Source organism: Lipophrys pholis (assembly GCF_963383615.2).
Source record: "Lipophrys pholis genome assembly, chromosome: 10".
Lineage (NCBI taxonomy): Eukaryota > Metazoa > Chordata > Actinopteri > Blenniiformes > Blenniidae > Lipophrys > Lipophrys pholis.
The window spans coordinates 18,222,502-18,239,757 of NC_137640.1; the positions used below are offsets into that span (position 1 = coordinate 18,222,502).

Sequence of the window (17,256 nt, forward strand, 5' to 3'; positions counted from 1 at the left end):
AAAGATAGGTGATGAAAAATTCTCTGATTAAATTGAAGACCCACATATGCTTCAAGTGGCCCATAATGTTGGATTTGGTTTACTTGCCTTTTGTGGCTAAAATAAAAATAAAAAAATAGAATAAACGTCATTAAACTCATATGCAACACAAGTCATGTTTTCCTAAGGTTGACATGTACAAACGGGAAATTCTCCTATATCTTATCTTATATAACGGTATAGAAGTCACAATTTGGCGACGAGTGTTTCTTCTTTAATTCCAGGATAGATTACATATCATAGGCTGCACGCTGGGAAGGCCATTGGCTCATGACTTCCCATATTGTGTGTGCAGTGGCGTGTTGAGGGCTGTCTGCATACGAGAGAGGAATATTTAAATGCCCTGTGTTTTAATTGACGCTGCAACTAGGAGTGTGAGCTCAGAAACGAGGAACAGCCCCCCATCTACCGGCAGCGTTCCCTCCGTCTCCTCAGCGCGGAGCGCACAGTCCGGAGTTGCTCAGCCTGCGCGCAGCACAGGGATCTCTCGACACAAACCGCACAGCCTCAGGTAAGAACCCTCTTTTCCGAGCTATTTATTTATCTTCAGGCAATAACAATAAAAAAAAGAAAAAGAAAAAAAGTAGCATTTGTTGTAAGAAGAAGAAGAAAAAAAAAAAAGAAGCAGTAGAAAGCGGAAGAGAGGGAACGGGTGAAGCAATGCGCGCCAGATCTGATGTGTGATAAACAGAGAGAAGTGGAGATTATTCACCGCGATACACTGGGATGTGCTGGAAGCTGCGAGGGTCTAAACTCACTCAGTATACAGATTATTTTCAATAAAGACACCTTTCTTGCAATCGAAAATACCCCCCCCCCCCAAAAAAAAAAAAAACATGGGAAAAAACTAAATGTCTCCAAGTAGTGATTCAGTTAATAAAAATAAAAATAAGGTCTGGGTAATTTTATTTCTACGCATGAATGTTAGAATATTTATTTCTTTTTCTTTTTTTTATCATTTATTTTACAAAAGTTAGTGGCCTACTTAGCCTTCTTGGTTCATCGTAAAGGAGTTAACATTGTACTAAATGGATTTTTTTCACTCGTTCGAAAGTGTCACATGGTGTTAAATACCGTAATAATATTTAGCGGTGACTCCTTAACGTTTAATGCCTTAATTTGACCAAACAAGATCAACGAGCAGAAATTAGGGCAAATCGGTGCTCAATAACTCAAGCAAAAATGACACAAGGTCAGTCAGCTTTGTTTTGCTTCACAGTTTATTTACACTATTCATCATAGATATAGGCTTATTTATTCATTTTATATTTTGCTAAAGAAATTATTTTGGTCAATTATTTTAAAAAAAAAGGGGGGGGGGGCTGGTTTCGCTCTTTGATTTAAATGGGTGATAAAAGCAAGGAAAAACAACAAACAAAACGGGCTCCCTTCACTTGTATTCAGGCAGGTATATCCTAATTATGGGGAAAGCAAGCAAATAGATATAAACAAAACAAAAGCACAAAAGAGGTTATTAGTGATATTATTCCCCCATCCCCTTGGTGTTCACTGACACATTGTTAAACCCTCTTCAGTCAAATGAAATGTCACTGCTGGAGGCAACGGGTCAAAACAGGAGCTTATTATCGACGTTAACGCAACGAGAGATGCTTTCACAAGAAACATTAAGTTGCACGCATTAAAATCGGCCTCTCCTGCGTGAATCAGTCCAGAGTTAAATGTCCAAATTGAAGGCACAATGATATGGAATATAGTTTTTTTTTTGTGTGTGTGTGTGTGTGTGTGTTTTTTTTAAAGACACCACAGTGAATATCACACTGAGTGAGCTGATGACTGCTCTCGGGGTGTCTTTGTCCAGGTGAAATGAAATCCGTGCGTCCTTTTAAGGCTCTTTTCAGCGCTCCGTGGCTGCTGCTGAGACTCTGACAGAGCGAAAATTAACGTTAGAGCAGCTGCAGGTTCAGCCCGTCCAGGAGGGTTCAAGCCTCGTCTTATAGCGCTGTTATCAAGGGGCCTCCAATTAAAGCCAACACAAGTTCACTCTGTGTGTGTGTGTGTGTGTGTGTGTGTGTGTGTGTGTGTGTGTGTGTGTGTGTGTGTGTGTGTGTGTGTGTGTGTGTGTGTGTGTGTGTGCGCGCGCGCGTGCGTGCTGGGGGGCGGGGGTTCACATGATAATGTAACGCGTCTTGAGATGAAGCATCCACACCTGCAACCCCCCCACCCCCCATACCCCCCATCTCAGTAAATCTATTAATGGGGATAAGACAGACTTACACGTTCAGCCTCTTTATTTGTTGTTTCCAGACATTTGAAATCATTGATCCTGCACAGAGCATCGCTCATTATCTCAAGTTTGACTTTAAAGAGCACAGTGGGTCTCTGTCAGTATAGAGACCAAAATATACCTTTTTTTTTTGTGTGTGTCACCATGTTTGGATTGTATTCCGGACACTTAAACGCCTCAGTCATTTTCTTTTAGTTGCATAGCACCGTTTTTCACGTCCATTAAAATGACACAATCCATATTGTAGCTGCTGTTGTGCAGCTACAATATGGGTTGTGTCATTTTTACTTAAACTACGTATTTGGAATTTCTATTTCATTTTAGACAGCTATACCCATTTAAAAGTGCCCACCAGCTGCTGGTGGTTTCCAGGTTTGTTTATCTTGGTTATACTTCCAGATCTTTTTTTCTTCTTTTTTTTTACATTGTCTATAGGACATACTAAATGGACATACTAAATTCATGTACGACTGTCATTCAATCAACTCTCCTGCAGGTATCGGCCCTGATTCAATATAGGTAGGAAGAAGACTGCTAATTAGTTTTCTGACAGTGAATAATTCCTGTTTCAAATCAGAGTAAGTGAAGGGAGTTTTGCATAGAAAAGACCAGCCTTAGATTTCAATATCTTTTTTTAAACGAGCTTTTTAAATGTTATTAGCTCGTGTTCAAAGAAAAAACAAGGAGCTGTGGTGCCACCTTGTTTATTTCGTCAAGATGTTGTCATGATGTATTGTTTTTATATATTTGTCCTAATTCATTTGTGCTTTAAAAAAAAAAAAAAAATCTATTCTGTCAAACTGTTTAAGGAACTGTGCCCCCCCCCCCCCCCCCCCCCCCCCCCCCCCCAGCCTATCAGTGATCACCACCCCGCCCAAGACAATAATAAACAACTTCTACCACACACCCACAGTTATTACATTATTCAGAGACACCCAAACACCTGATTAAAGCCATTTTAAACTCTCAAAACTGTCACTCTTCACAGGCACAGCTCTCTTTAAGAGAATTTAATTAACCTCGAAATTAAATCAAATAGATCGTAATTTAATGTTAAATACTGTTTCATGTGAGTTCATTTTTAACTTCCAAAATCAAACCACTTAGGGTTTTTCTTTTTGCATACTTCATGGGTATTTTATTGTATTTGTTTAAGATGCTTAAAATAAATAAAATATTTACACTCAAGTTAGGTTTTATGAAATGTATGACAAGACTCCCGCCTCTGCTCTTTTAAATGGGCGAATAAAAGTAATGGAAATGTCAATACCATAAAGTGGTGGTCCTTCCCTCAGTCTGAATCGGAGTTTTTGAGAGAAAAAGTGACAGCTCTTTGTTGGTGAATAGCAATCAGAGAAGGAGACAAACTGTGTGCGGTGTGTGAGTGTGTGTGTTGGGGAGAGGGAGGGAGAGAGGGAGAGAGAGAGAGAGAGAGAGAGAGAGAGAGAGAGAGAGAGAGAGAGAGAGAGAGAGAGAGAGAGAGAGAGAGAGAGAGAGAGAGAGAGAGGGGAACTCCTCCTACCAAATTATTCAGACTGGGCCGGCTTTGCTCTCCCCACAAATAGGACACGGTTCTCAAATCCAGGCAGTCCCAACCTGACCTCCAAGCTCAGAGGAACCCCTGACTGGGAAATCGAGAGAGAAATCACCAGAAAAGAAACAACACAAAACTTTGTGTCATTATTTTTTTCTGCGAGTGCTCACTGTAGCTTCCCCTTCTCCACCCCCACCACTTCCACACCGGTGTATCGCATCATTTGGACTATATTTATTTTTTTTTAAAGTATTTTTTTCTTCTGGAGGACATATATTAAGGGGAAGAAGGAAAAAGCTGGTGCACCATCACCACTCCTCCTGTCCCACCCATGCTGTAGTTTCTTTTCCCCCCTTTTCTTCCCCTTGCTTATTTTGCACTCTGCCGTGGAGCTGCTCTGATTCTTTTGGGTGGTGTCATTGTTTTGTGTGCCTCCCTTAGAGCCTCAGAGTCCATTTGGATCCGCTGAAAAAGCGGGGCGCAGCGCTACAGCACAGTATATGGAAGTTGTGGGCTGCAAGACTGAGGCAGGCAGTTGCACGTTGCGTCCAGGACCGGGAGCCATGCTTTTCCACGGGATCTCCGGGGATCACATCCAAGGAATCATGGAGGAGATGGAGAGAAGGTCGAAATCGGAGTCACGACTGGCTAAGGGCATGCAACTCAACGGCAGAGAGTCGGTAAGAGGCCGGCTCTACCCGTGTGCGACTTCGCGTTAAAGCTCCTACGTTCACCCTCGTTGATGCGTAAAAAAGGGGGACAGCCGACGTGCCCGGAGAAGGGCAGTTGTTTTGGTGGAAGTAGGAGAGCAGTCAGGAGGAGTTCATTGTCATCTAAAATTATTGTTTTATTTCCTGCTAAGATAGTCGGCAAAATATCACCTTTAAATGTTATACATTTTACTAACTTCTGCTCTGTTATTAAAATGTTACATTTACAAAAAAAGGAAAACATTCCAATAATTTTTGTTTCCTGATTATATATTTGGCTGGAGACTAAAGTAGTAATAAGATTATGCCCCCCCCAAGTATTTACTTTAAGTGCAATTGAAAGTTACTTTATAAAAAAACAAACTTTAAGCAGTCTGTTATAATAATAATAATAATAATAATAATAATAATAATAATAATAATAATAATAATAATAATAATAATAATTATAACAATTATAATTATTATTTTTATTTCCACATTGTAACATTTAGTTTATATTTATTTTCTCGAATTAAAATTTTGGATTTAAAGTAATAAATAAATCTAATATCATAAATAATACATACGTTTCAAAGCACAATCACTTTTTTCAACTTGTTAAAATGCGTTTATTTAATGTATTTTGGAATCAGCAGTTGTTGTTTTTTTTCCCCTATATGATATTTATTCTGTTTGAGGCCTGTGAGCATATAAAGTCTTTACATGTGTCACCATGTGCCGTTAGAAAGTACTATTGAGGCAGCTGACACAAACATAATTTAAAGATGAGAAGGCTTCTCAGAGCCAGTGCTTGTTGTTTTTGTGATAGTGTTTCTGGCATTAGATTTCCCCCTGCAGCCTTTTGAAAGAAGCAGTTGCCCTGAGCTCTGTCTGTCTCTCCTCCATGCAGACCATGCCTTCTATGAGCCCAGAGAAGCCAGCGCTGTGTGCCGGCTGCGGCGGCAAGATTTCGGATAGATACTACCTCCTGGCCGTGGACAAACAGTGGCACCTGCGGTGTCTCAAATGCTGTGAATGTAAACTAGCGCTGGAGTCTGAGCTAACCTGTTTTGCCAAGGATGGGAGTATCTATTGCAAGGAGGATTACTACAGGTAAGAAGACCTCAGGCCAATCTTTCACACAAATATACGTTTGACCTAAAAAAAAAAAAAAAAAAGATAAATCTGGGCTGTCTTCGTGCCTTTTGTTTATTTAAAAAGTGACCCAGTCATGATGCTGATTCTATTGTGAAGACCTTTTTAAAGAGCATTTGGCCATTAATTGTGTACAGCCACTCTTAGTCCTCATTCAACAGGCTTTTCACCTGGAATTATGATGAAGCCTTTTGGTCCAATTAAGCCTGAATAGTAACCCAGCAGCCCAACAGGGGGGGTCTGTATGGCGTTAATTGGGAATCAGCAGAGATATTGAAACTGTCGTTAATTTGTTATCAGCCCAATTGTAATGTTTTCTTTATAGATCGGTGTGTAATGTAGGCCACACAATTTTAATTCACGGTCACCCTCTTTGCAGCATGCATTTGTGTCGATTTTTGTTTAAAAGTAATGTTTGAGTTGACCCCGAAATAAGCCTGTTAAAATGCGGTTGTGGGGTTTATGCCATAGTTCAACACACACACTTCCAGTCTTGCACGAGCCAGGTCGTTCTTCTAAAAACGCCGTTATTGAAAAATATCTCACGTAAGACAAGAGATGTTGTTATACCTATAGTCCTGTAGTTCAGCCTCGAGCAAAGCCTTGTGCTTAACGTCCAGAGCAACGTCAGTCGGTGTGCAGCTGGAGGTTTCATTACTGTGGTATTATGTCTGTCAGAGAGTATCTACATTTGTGCACACGCACTGAATTGTAAGCCAGATGTGGGTCTTGGCACAAAAACAACCTGAAAAATATAGGCCTAGCAGAGCTAGTAAATACAACAGACAGAGTTTGTGTCCCTTACAGCCCTTTGTTAGTGTGATACCCAGCGAAAGCAGAGAGGAACTGACCTGGTCGGCCTACTTTCACCATGCAGGGCCAGTGCTGGTCGAATTTTGACCCGCGCTCCCGTCCCGTGTGTGTTTGTCCCGTTCAGGTTTTATGTATGAGGGTTCTTGACGATGTGCCTGTTCCAGAAGGTTCTCCGTGCAGAGGTGCGCTCGCTGCCACCTCGGGATATCGGCCTCGGAGATGGTGATGCGAGCGCGCGACTCCGTGTACCACCTGAGCTGCTTCACGTGCACCACTTGCAACAAGACCCTCACCACGGGCGATCACTTCGGCATGAAGGACAGCCTGGTGTACTGCCGGCTCCACTTCGAGACCCTGGTGCAGGGACCGGACTACCACCCCCAGCTCAACTTCGCCGAACTGGCAGCAAAGGGCGGCGGGCTCGCGCTCCCCTACTTCAACGGCACCGGCACCGCGCAGAAGGGAAGGCCGCGCAAGAGGAAGAGCCCAGCCATGGGGATAGATATACCCAGCTATAACACAAGTGAGACAGCGTGCTGCGCAGAGCCGGATCTCATGTCGACTCAACATGTTCACACATTTTCAAAAAATAACTTGTATAGATTGAGGCTATTTCCACGTAGTTTTTGGTGCAAAAGTGGCTTACAGCTGTAACGCTTTGACCTGTATATTGTGTGAAGGAGCCCAGGAGCGGGAGGCAGGGAAATCTACAGGGAGGCTTTAATATCTTTTAATCCGAGATTTAGTGTGAACTATTATGACGTGCACTTGATCCATCACGAAGTCACAGGAACCATAGGAGTGGTGATTTGGCCGTGTTGCTGTTTATAGAAAATGGTCATCGGACTTTGCAGATCACAGCTCATCGTCTCACTTCAGTGATTTTTGAAGATGGTTTACAAAATATATGGGATTACATAAAAAAAAAAAAAAAAAAAAATTCCTACCACTAAATTATTTAACACAATTTTTTTTTTCTTCATGATTTCCCTCAGACTTTTGCTTCGTTACGCACACAACCTTGGTCACTTCCTTCAGTAGCCCGGCTGCATGAGTCGCATAATATTAATAAATCTGTAATGTGAGCCTTGCAAATGAAGGTGAACATCGCCTGAACCGCCGCACCCGCGGGGCTAATTGATTTGTAAATCTTTGTCCCTTTACGCACCGTTTCTATGGCGTGTGTTGCACAGACAATGATCGAAATCTGACCCCGCAGTCAACTTTCCGATCGACTTTTATAATTAGGAGGAATTTATTGCGCTCTGAGTGGGGTAAATATTGTTTAGGCTGCTGCGTAAAATTGCGGTTGAATACTCGTTTAGACTGATGGGAGGTTTTTTATTTGTGAGTGTTTGACTTGTGTTGGAGGAAAAGCGATCCTCGCGGTGCACTCCGAGCTACTGTTAAAAGTAGGTTCCATCTCAAACCTTGCACAGGATCTCTCGGTGTTCCAACCCGACCCCCAACCCCTCCCTGCAGCGTCCCCATTTTGTTGTCGCTTTCTGCGAATTAGTGCGCGGTTGACAAACTTTGTCATTGTGCGCCAAGTTTCCAGTGTTCCCGGTGAATGGGGAGGAATAGGGGTAATCTGCGCGTTAATTGTTCTTCCTTAATTGAAGGTGACGTTGGAATCCCTGGCCTCATGTGAGCCGCTCAGCACAGTTCTCAGGGACTCGGGCGGCGGCGCCGGGCGGAGGGGCCTGCAGCAGGGACAGGCCGGGGCCACTGAACACACAACACTGTACAGTCACTGCTCCGGCTGAAAGAGCTTTGCTTCGCTCTTCGTAAACACAATTCCATGGGATTATGCAAATGCTAAAGTTGTCATATATAGAAGCCACCGTAGAGAAATGTCCATTGTTGTCCTGTGATTTTACCTCCCAGAGCACTTTCACCATTGTGTTAAAATGTAGTGCAGTCACAACAGGTAGCCTAGGAAGGAAAAAACAACAACAAAACTCTCAAAAGGAAATCCCAAAGACCAAAAAAAAAAAAAAGTTTCCTTTAACCCATTGTTAGACCTCACAGACACAAAGAAAGCCCAGGTGGGAATATGTTTTTTTTTTGTTTTGTTTTCATCCGGGGGAATTTAAACAGAATATAATAGATAATTTTTTCATGTGAAAATAGAAACGTCGGTTGGTTTGCGTGGGGCCTGTGCACATGTTTTAGGCGTGCGCGCTGCTTCTTAACGAGGATTTAATCTGAGGTGCAGTCTTCAATTTGGCCGAGAAACTAAAGAAAAAGAACTCCTCATGTTTGTAATTAAATTAGGGAGGGACAAAGAGCCATTTCTCCTCTCCAAAGTGCTCCTTGGCCTCGATTACGACATGGCGAACACACTTTTGGAAACCTCTCTTATTATCGGATCAAATTGTTCATGTTAACGTTTTGCTCTGAAGATCAGGAGGTTGTAGGGAGAGGGCTTGTTTCAGAGGTTTCGTTTCAGCTTTAGCGAGCGCACTCGTGTTTGTTTTCACCAGGGAAAGGTGAGCGAGTCTTCCGCGTATTCCCTGCCACTCAGTAAAGTTTGGTCTTGTTTGGATATAGAGACCCCTAGTGGGTAATACCAAGTGAAACACAATCCAGTGCAGGCTGGGGAAGGAAAACGTCGCCATCAATCTCTGTTTATGTTTTCGTGGAGAAAACTGTCACAACCCCAAAAAAATTGGTGAGGAGAAAAAATATATAGTTTACAGTATTGTAGATAGTAATTCAATAAAATGGAATTAAAAAGAGTAAATCTAGTTAATAAGCACAACTTTCTGCCTGATCCATGGCAGATTTGTTATTTAGCCAAATAATTAATTTGTGGCTGTGTTTACACTCCATCTTTATGATGAGGTGTTAGTTTATTTAATAGGATGTTTTATTACCCACTGAGAAAACCAGCTGCTCGACATTTCACTGAAAGGAGACTGGGAATGCATACAATATGCGAGATAATTTAGAAAGTCTCCTCTGACTGGATATTCTTTATCTTTAAAGGAAAGATACTAAATTAGTTTGGATACTCTCTCATATACATGAGCTGTAAAAGAAAACGCAACATAGAATTACTGGAGTTTTCGTATAATTGAATTTTTTGTTTTGCTGTAGTCACACAAAACGTTTCATCCACCTCAATAGAACAAGTTCCTAAAAATGAAATAATATATGTAATATACTCTTATATTTTTTGATGTCATAGACATGCCAGTTGTTATTTTTAGTAATGCAAAGCATTTAACTAAGTGGATTTGTTTTGAGTTCTCTGCACTCAGCTTATGATAAATGAGGCCCATTAGGCCTTTTAGTGTTTGAAAGCATAAGCAGAAATAATTCAGCCCTGTCCGAGTCCATGGGGAATATTTATAATTTTCCTGTTTGATAATTACAAACATAGATTCTAAAGTAAAAAAAAAAAAATCCACAATGCCCAATGTGTTGGTTACATATAATGACATCTGATGAATGTAATTATATTCAGTTCAATCAGTTTCCTGATTATCACTATGTTGGGCACACCACACGTTCATGAAAACAAATTTATAACACATATGATTTCAGCATTTTTGTCCTTTCGATACCGAACATATAGTAACATATTGATGTAATTCTCAACCTTTAAACTAGTGTGAAATTTAATTAGTGACACCTAAGATAATTTGATTCAAGCATATTTCTGATTTGAATAATTATGCCTTTACAGCAGTGGAGTGGGATGGGTGATCATCAGTGAGACATCAATCACGAAATCTCAAGAATGTAGAGGAAATGAAACAGGAAAAACTAAGAAGAGGAAAAAAATTAACAATTCTTGCAGAGATAAATAATTTTACTTTCCTCTGCTTTCTGCCCTCTCTGCAGGCTGTAATGAGAATGACACTGATCACTTGGACCGGGACCAGCAGGCCTACCCTCCAACACAGAAGACCAAACGCATGAGGACCTCCTTCAAGCACCATCAGCTGCGGACAATGAAATCCTACTTTGCCATCAACCATAACCCAGACGCCAAGGACTTAAAGCAGCTGGCCCAGAAAACGGGCCTCACTAAGAGAGTGCTACAGGTAAGCAGAGAGCCATTCTTCTAACTAATGTGATCACCCCACGTGTGTGTGCGTGCATCCCAGTCCCCCTCCACATCCCCGTCATTTCACATCCAAATTACCATCAATGTCATCTTTTTGGTTTTTACTTTGTTTCGTTGGTCCATTTAGTCATTAGATGTACATCCAGGGGTATTTATGTGAACTTTTGTAATGGTTAAATGCTATTCTTATGAGAAAGGAAAAAGATTAAGTAGTGCTTAAGCGTACAAACTCAAGTTTAAAATTGCTGGTAACTTTATTAGTAACATGAGTGCACATGTCCGTGTTACAGTTACTTTAGTGGAAAGGGGTAATTTATCTCTCACAGCTAAAAAAAAGAAAAAAAAGAAAAAAAAATAGGATTTTGCTTTTAATTTGCTTTTAAAACCGACTATATTGCATTCAGTGTTCGGTGCCCCTTAACACCAAAATAATGTATGAAATTAGAAAGACCTTTGCTAACTTGATATGTAAGCTACTGTACCAATGATTTGATACGTTCTTTTTTTTTTTTTTTCTTCTTAAAAGTAATTCTACTTAAACAAAAAAGTAAAAGCCACACTGGGATTGGTTTGCAGGTTTGGTTCCAAAACGCAAGAGCCAAATTCAGAAGGAACGTTTTGCGACAGGAGAATGGAGGTGTTGATAAGGCTGATGGCACCTCACTCCCTCCACCCTCATCCGACAGTGGGGCCCTGACCCCCCCCTCCAGCGCGGCCACACTAACAGACCTGACAAACCCCTCTATCACTGTAGTGACCTCCGTCACCTCTAGTTTGGACAGCCATGATTCGGGGAGCCCTTCACAAACTACCTTGACAAACCTTTTCTAACAAGCTATCAATAGCAGACTGATTTTTTTTAATCTGATTTTTTGGGGGATTTTTTTTTTTTTTTGGGAGGGGGGTGGGGGGGGGGGGGGGGCAGAGGGTGGGATTGGGTTCTTTTTATTCTCTTTCCTCGATTTACATTTTATTTTTTTAAGTGACACCTTTAAATCAACCAGAGACAGCTCCTTGGAACAGAAAGTGCTGTACTGTGTACACAAACAAGAACAACAAGAGCAACAGCAGCAGCAGCAGTGGCCACATTAAAACATGGGAATCTTTTTAATGTGTAGCATTTGAAACTGCGCGGCATATGCAGAGATTGATTTTGGACTGGACATTTTTGGAATTGAAGAAATTAGTAAACTGTTATGGACTCTGAAATCTTTTTGGAAAAAAAAAAGAAGAAAAAAAAAGAGAGAGAGAGAGAGAACAAAACTTGAAGCTTGTTTGCAAAAGTAGAATTTTCTTTACATGATTTGACTTCATTTGTACATTTGTATTGAATTATGATCAGAATGAGCCCTTCCTAATTTATGGTCAATTGGTAAATTTAAAATTAATATGAATACCTTGCCCTCGGAAACCTGTATATGTATGCACTGTGTTCGCACTATTCAATTTAAAGACTTTGTTTCTGTTTTGGAATAATTTGCGAAATTAACCTTGTAGAATGTTCTGTATTCGGGTAACTCCAGAAAACAGGCTTTAATTATTTCCGAATGTTTCAGTCTTACGGACTGAGTTGGATGGAGTCAGACATTGGTATATCTCACAGAGCTACTTGTAAAACGTCTAAATTACACTGTAAGCAGTCAGCCATTGCAGCTTGTAACAGCAGATAGACGCTAAGCCACTTACATTTTGTCTTGATTCACAATTTTACTTGGCTGAGGTGAATAAAAAGAAACAACCTGTGCAGTGGTAACTGTTCAACATGTAAATGCAGTCACATTGATAGAAATGGTTTGACGATTAAAAACAGGCACGAGAAATTCAGATGATAGAGTAGTTAATGGGCACTGTTATAATCGATTGTTTTCATGACAGCATCTTTCTTTTTTTTTTTTTTTTTAAATTTTGGCCTCATAGACTTAAGCACAGTCAAATGGATGAAGCTGAGTAAACATATCCATAGATCCACAGCTAAACTCAATTGCACAGTGACAATATACTGCCCAGTAAAAAAAAAAAAAAAAGAAGGAAAAAAAAGTGCATTATTGATTTTATCATGTTGCTCAGGGTAACGATGTGATTATGAAAATGAAAGGAAAAAAAAAAAAGAGTAGGGATGAGAAATATAGCGATTGTGACATTGCAGACTAGGTTTGTAGATCTGACATCAACATTCAAATGACCTCAGACAGGTGGAGTCGTAAGAAGCAGCCAGTGGGTAATCATTGTCCTCGTGTACTCCGTTTTTGGCCATATTTATACTTTCTTTGACGACACTTGCCACTGAACAGACCAAAAACATGTTTCTTCTGGCTGAAAGATAGCGAGGAAAGAGAGAGAGAGAGAGAGAGAGAGAGAGGAAAATCTTCAATGGAGTTGATATGTTTCATTGTGAGCGTCACAATTTTGTTCTATTGTGGGACAAAGTGGCACTCTTGATCTACTTAATGAAGTAGATGCCTAACTCAGTTCTACTATGTGCCTTATGCTATAACTTGGGAGAAAGTTTGTGAAATTCAGGATATATGTGTTCTTTGTTAACTGATTCACATCCTTTTGGCGCCTCACTAGTTTTGTACTGTTTTGCATCTTATTTCCGAAGATCTTTTTATGGTGTATCCTGTTAAAAAGGGGGCAGCGATGTCATAGAAAGCATTTGTGCACTCTTTCAGATATAGTTGGGTAATCCAAGAACCTTATATATTGATCTTCGTGTTAATAGTTGAGTACAGTAAGTGTTCTATCAAGATTGTCCATGTTTCCCTGTTTCTTGATAAAGATGGTGTATAGAAACTATTTCCCCTTAAATATTTATGGACCAAACGGTTGTTATATATCTTATTAAATTTGTGTGAATAAAAATACTTTGCTTTAAATGGGTTTTATTTTTCATTACACTTGCCATTTTTGTGTTCTTTCTTGAATACAATTATGTTTCCTTTCTCACATCGACAAATAAGACAGCTTTCAGTTGTTAGGACCAGTTGAACGTCTTCATTTTTGCCTCCATTCTTTAATTTCTATTTCCTATTTTATGATGTTTATAGTTTTCAACGTAATGCCCCATGGATTTGCATCTAAACCCTGCAGTCAAAAAATATGAAGTTGCTTTTTAATGCATGAACGTGGCTTTAAAATTTCAATAAAAGGAATGCTGCAAAGCACATATTGAGTTTTTATCGCTATACATATACAGTATATATTTATGCATATAATATATTGGTAAACCTAAAATGAAGTAAGATTAAATGCAGACCCCATAAAGCCAGGTTGCTCTGTAGTTAATATATTCTTACTCTATCGTTTCTTTCAGGGAGAACAAATCTTGGGGCATTACAGCCATACATCCCGACGTTTGAAAATTCCCTAAAGTATTAACAGAAGGGGAAAACTTTGATGGGAATTCCTCACCATTGAAGACAAAGACAATGTTAGGATAAGATGATAGCATACTGAGTACAAATAAACGAACAACCAACAATTAAAAAAGATCTGTTTCAGTTGCAAATGTACAAGAATTCTTTTAAAAGCCAAACTTTGTCCTGAATGTTTGAATCCATCAACGGAGGAGACCCTGAAGTGTACAATATATATGATATTAATGTGAAAAAAAAATAATCTCTGTATTGGAATGGTAAATGCACCAAAATGATAATAAAGTGTACTGTAACATAGTTTAAAAAAAAGAAGAGAAAAAAAAAGAAATTCCAACAGATAGATTGGATGCAACTGTAAAACAACAAGCATCCAGCAACACCAGTGTGAAACAGAGACAGTATGGATGTGACTACTATGAACACACATATTAACACATGTACAAACACACACTCGCACACAATATACAGTCCTTCTCCCATTGCTCCTATAGTAAGATCAATATATACATTTACTCACACACACACACACACACACACACACACACACACACACACACACACACACACACACACACACACACACACACACACACACACACACACACACACACACACACACCCACACACACACACACACACACACGCACACACCTGCAAACACAAGCTGCCCCCATATGCACCCCACCGAAGGATCTGCTTGCTAAATAGAAGTTTTCTTTTGTCACAAGTGTCATTTCATAAACACGCGGCCTCCTTGAAACTCGGCAGCAGGATGCCCATCAGATATGATGAGTGTATGAAGAGGACTGCAGAGCTGGAGCTTTGCCATCTGGCTGTACCGTGGAAAGGAAGTTTAAGAAAAAAAAAAAACAACAACAAAAGCAGATAAAGAAGAGATTCTCATTTTGCATGCGCCTCATCATATTGTTAGCATTTTTTTCTTGAGATGTCTATTATTTTCCTTTGATTTACTGTATGATTTATTGTCAGCTGCAAAATAAAGCATATGAATATGACGTCCCTGATGCCCTTGTATCGTGTTGCACACGGATAAACAAACACCACCAGTGTCACTGTGAGGATATTCGCCACTTCAATCCTATTTGTTGATGACATTCAGGTTCCTGGGAAGACTGAACCATTGGTTTCTTACGACCTTACTGTACATAGGCATATTATATCACCTCTAGATCGGTGATAATAGGTGATATACATCTCTTTCACATAAAAGATTACTACTTTTTGACACCTCGCATTTTGCCACACAACTATCCGTTTAAGTTCTACGAAGCTTAATAATTAAAGTCATGCATTTTGCAAAACAAGTTGCTTTTGACATCCAAATTAAAAACCGGCCGACAAACAACTTTTGACATATCTCTTGGATTAACGACAGCAAATGCATACGGAAGTGAAATAACCTCAGTGATGTTGGTAGGGATACTAATAAGTATAAAGCTAAACAGACCACGTCAACAACGAGGAGGAGAGGAATTAAAGAGGGTGAAAGAAAGACTAAAGCCACACGGGTACCAGTAAACAGGCTGGCGTTGAATTCCAGCAATGTGGGAAATGGCAAACACTTCCATCAGTCCAGGAGGAAACCTCAGTCTCGCTGGGGTGCCTGCACGCTGTGGCAGCAGGGCTGTGTTCCCCGGGCCTGATGGGAGGACGGTGGGCGGGTTGACACCACACAGCTACAGGAAACGGGGCTGGAGCAGCAACACAAACAAACATAGCCAGGCGCCGCTCAGTTTTCTTTTTGGGGGGGGTTGTTGGATGAAAATTCTGGACAACATCACGGCTTCGTGTTGACAAGAATTTCAGGGGTTCACTGTTGGACTGCCGGTGACCGGAATACATCTTATCGGTATTTGTGTGTACATATATATATACAGTGTGTGTATAAGCAATGCCTGCTTATTTTCCCTGTTGCCAACAATGCTGCTTTACTCTTGTCCAGATATCCCACCCCCCCCCCCCCCCAAAAAAAAAAAAGATGTGTATGTCAAAAAAAAGACGGGGAACAAACATATATTCAGGCATTTGTGCAGCAAAATTCTTTGGGTCCATGTTTCTTGAGACTGACTGTGCCAAACTGCGGTATCACCAACAGGCCTTGTGCAAAATTCTTCTTCCTCATTTATCTACTTCTCTTAAAGGACAGCTGTCTACAATGACGATATAAAAACAGTCTCGAATCCTGCGTCTCCCCGGCAGATGTGGACCTCAGAGAAAGAAAGAAAACTAAGACGGAAATACTTACTACTGGGAAATCTTTAGCGGGAGTACTTTTACTTACTCTATATATACACAACACTATACACTTATTAGAACAATATAAGAACAAATAGATGTCTGAAAATGTATCTTATTTCACAGCACCGATATACCTCGCATTCCAAAGTATTATGCAGATATCTTTCTCCAATTTTCCTGAAGTCGATCCAAATGACAGTCAGCCAGCCAATCTTCAAGTCATCAACCGTTAGAGTATATTCAAATATTATTATCACTGTAACAAGCCTCCCAATGATAACAGTATTTTCGTTCCAAAATAAAAAAAAACAACTTAAAATGCACCGTTCCAAATTATTATGTTCAACAGTTTCAAAACATTTTATAAGCAAGGTGAGAACTGAAAATGGTCGCCTGTCGAATTTGCAGCATTCGGAGGTCAGACGTCACCTTCTAACACCTGATTTGATAGCAGCTTTCATGCATCCGTTGAGTTTCTGCTTGAATTTCTTTGCAGGGTGTCAGAATAGCCTCCCAGAGCTGCTGCTTGGATGTGAACTGCCTCCCACCCTCATAGATGTTTTGCTTGAGGATACTCCGAAGGTTCTCAAAAAGGGTTGAGGTCGGGGGAGGATGGGGCCACACCATGGGTTTTTCTCTTTCTATGCCCGTAGCATCCGGCGATGCAGAGGTATTCCTTGCAGCACAAGAGGATGCATTGACATGCATGAAGATGATTTCGTTACGGGAAGCACATGGAATAAAGTGGACAATCAGAAACGCCACATACTTTTTCAGAGGTAATTTTCACACCTTCAGGGATCCAAAAGGGCCCGTCCAGCTCTCTCTCTCTCTCTCTCTCTATCGCCATGATTCTGGCCCGAAACGTGACTCCGCCACCTCCTTGCTGACCTTGTTGGGACATGGTGGTCATCCACCTACCATCCACTACATCCATCCGTCTGGACATCCAGCGTTGCACAGCACTCATCAGTGAATGAGCCTGTTTACTGAGAGATTGTTTAGAGGTGGCCGAAGAGAAGGTTTATGCATGACAGCAAGCCTCTGGAGGAGCCGACACCTTG

General features: G+C 40.6%; 1 protein-coding gene across 4 annotated transcripts; it reads left to right on the forward strand.

Annotated features, from left to right (window-relative positions):
• The first annotated feature begins 490 nt into the window (after nucleotides 1–490).
• On the forward strand, nucleotides 491–14,234 carry lhx9 (LIM homeobox 9). Of its 4 annotated transcripts, none has more exons than XM_080472641.1 (6): nucleotides 491–550; nucleotides 4,260–4,498; nucleotides 5,421–5,623; nucleotides 6,643–7,001; nucleotides 10,331–10,533; nucleotides 11,133–12,635. In XM_080472641.1, exons 2-6 carry the CDS (start codon nucleotides 4,319–4,321, stop codon nucleotides 11,385–11,387), a joined length of 1,200 nt encoding a protein of 399 aa, XP_080328767.1. In that variant the 5' UTR covers nucleotides 491–550; nucleotides 4,260–4,318; the 3' UTR covers nucleotides 11,388–12,635. The 4 variants fall into 4 exon arrangements, with proteins under 4 accessions (XP_080328767.1, XP_080328768.1, XP_080328769.1 ...); XM_080472642.1 differs by having other exon boundaries at nucleotides 6,646–7,001; XM_080472643.1 differs by lacking the exon at nucleotides 11,133–12,635 and adding an exon at nucleotides 13,870–14,234 and having other exon boundaries at nucleotides 493–550.
• The last annotated feature ends 3,022 nt before the right edge of the window (nucleotides 14,235–17,256 follow it).

What these genes read in the sequence shown, in the direction of transcription:
- lhx9 (XM_080472641.1), top strand. Translation starts at nt 4,319, where the DNA reads ATGGAAGTTGTGGGCTGCAAGACTGAGGCAGGCAGTTGCACGTTGCGT. An exon ending in TATACCCAGCTATAACACAA is followed by an intron (nt 7,002 to 10,330) that starts GTGAGACAGCGT and finishes CCCTCTCTGCAG; the next exon opens with GCTGTAATGAGAATGACACT. An exon ending in TCACTAAGAGAGTGCTACAG is followed by an intron (nt 10,534 to 11,132) that starts GTAAGCAGAGAG and finishes ATTGGTTTGCAG; the next exon opens with GTTTGGTTCCAAAACGCAAG.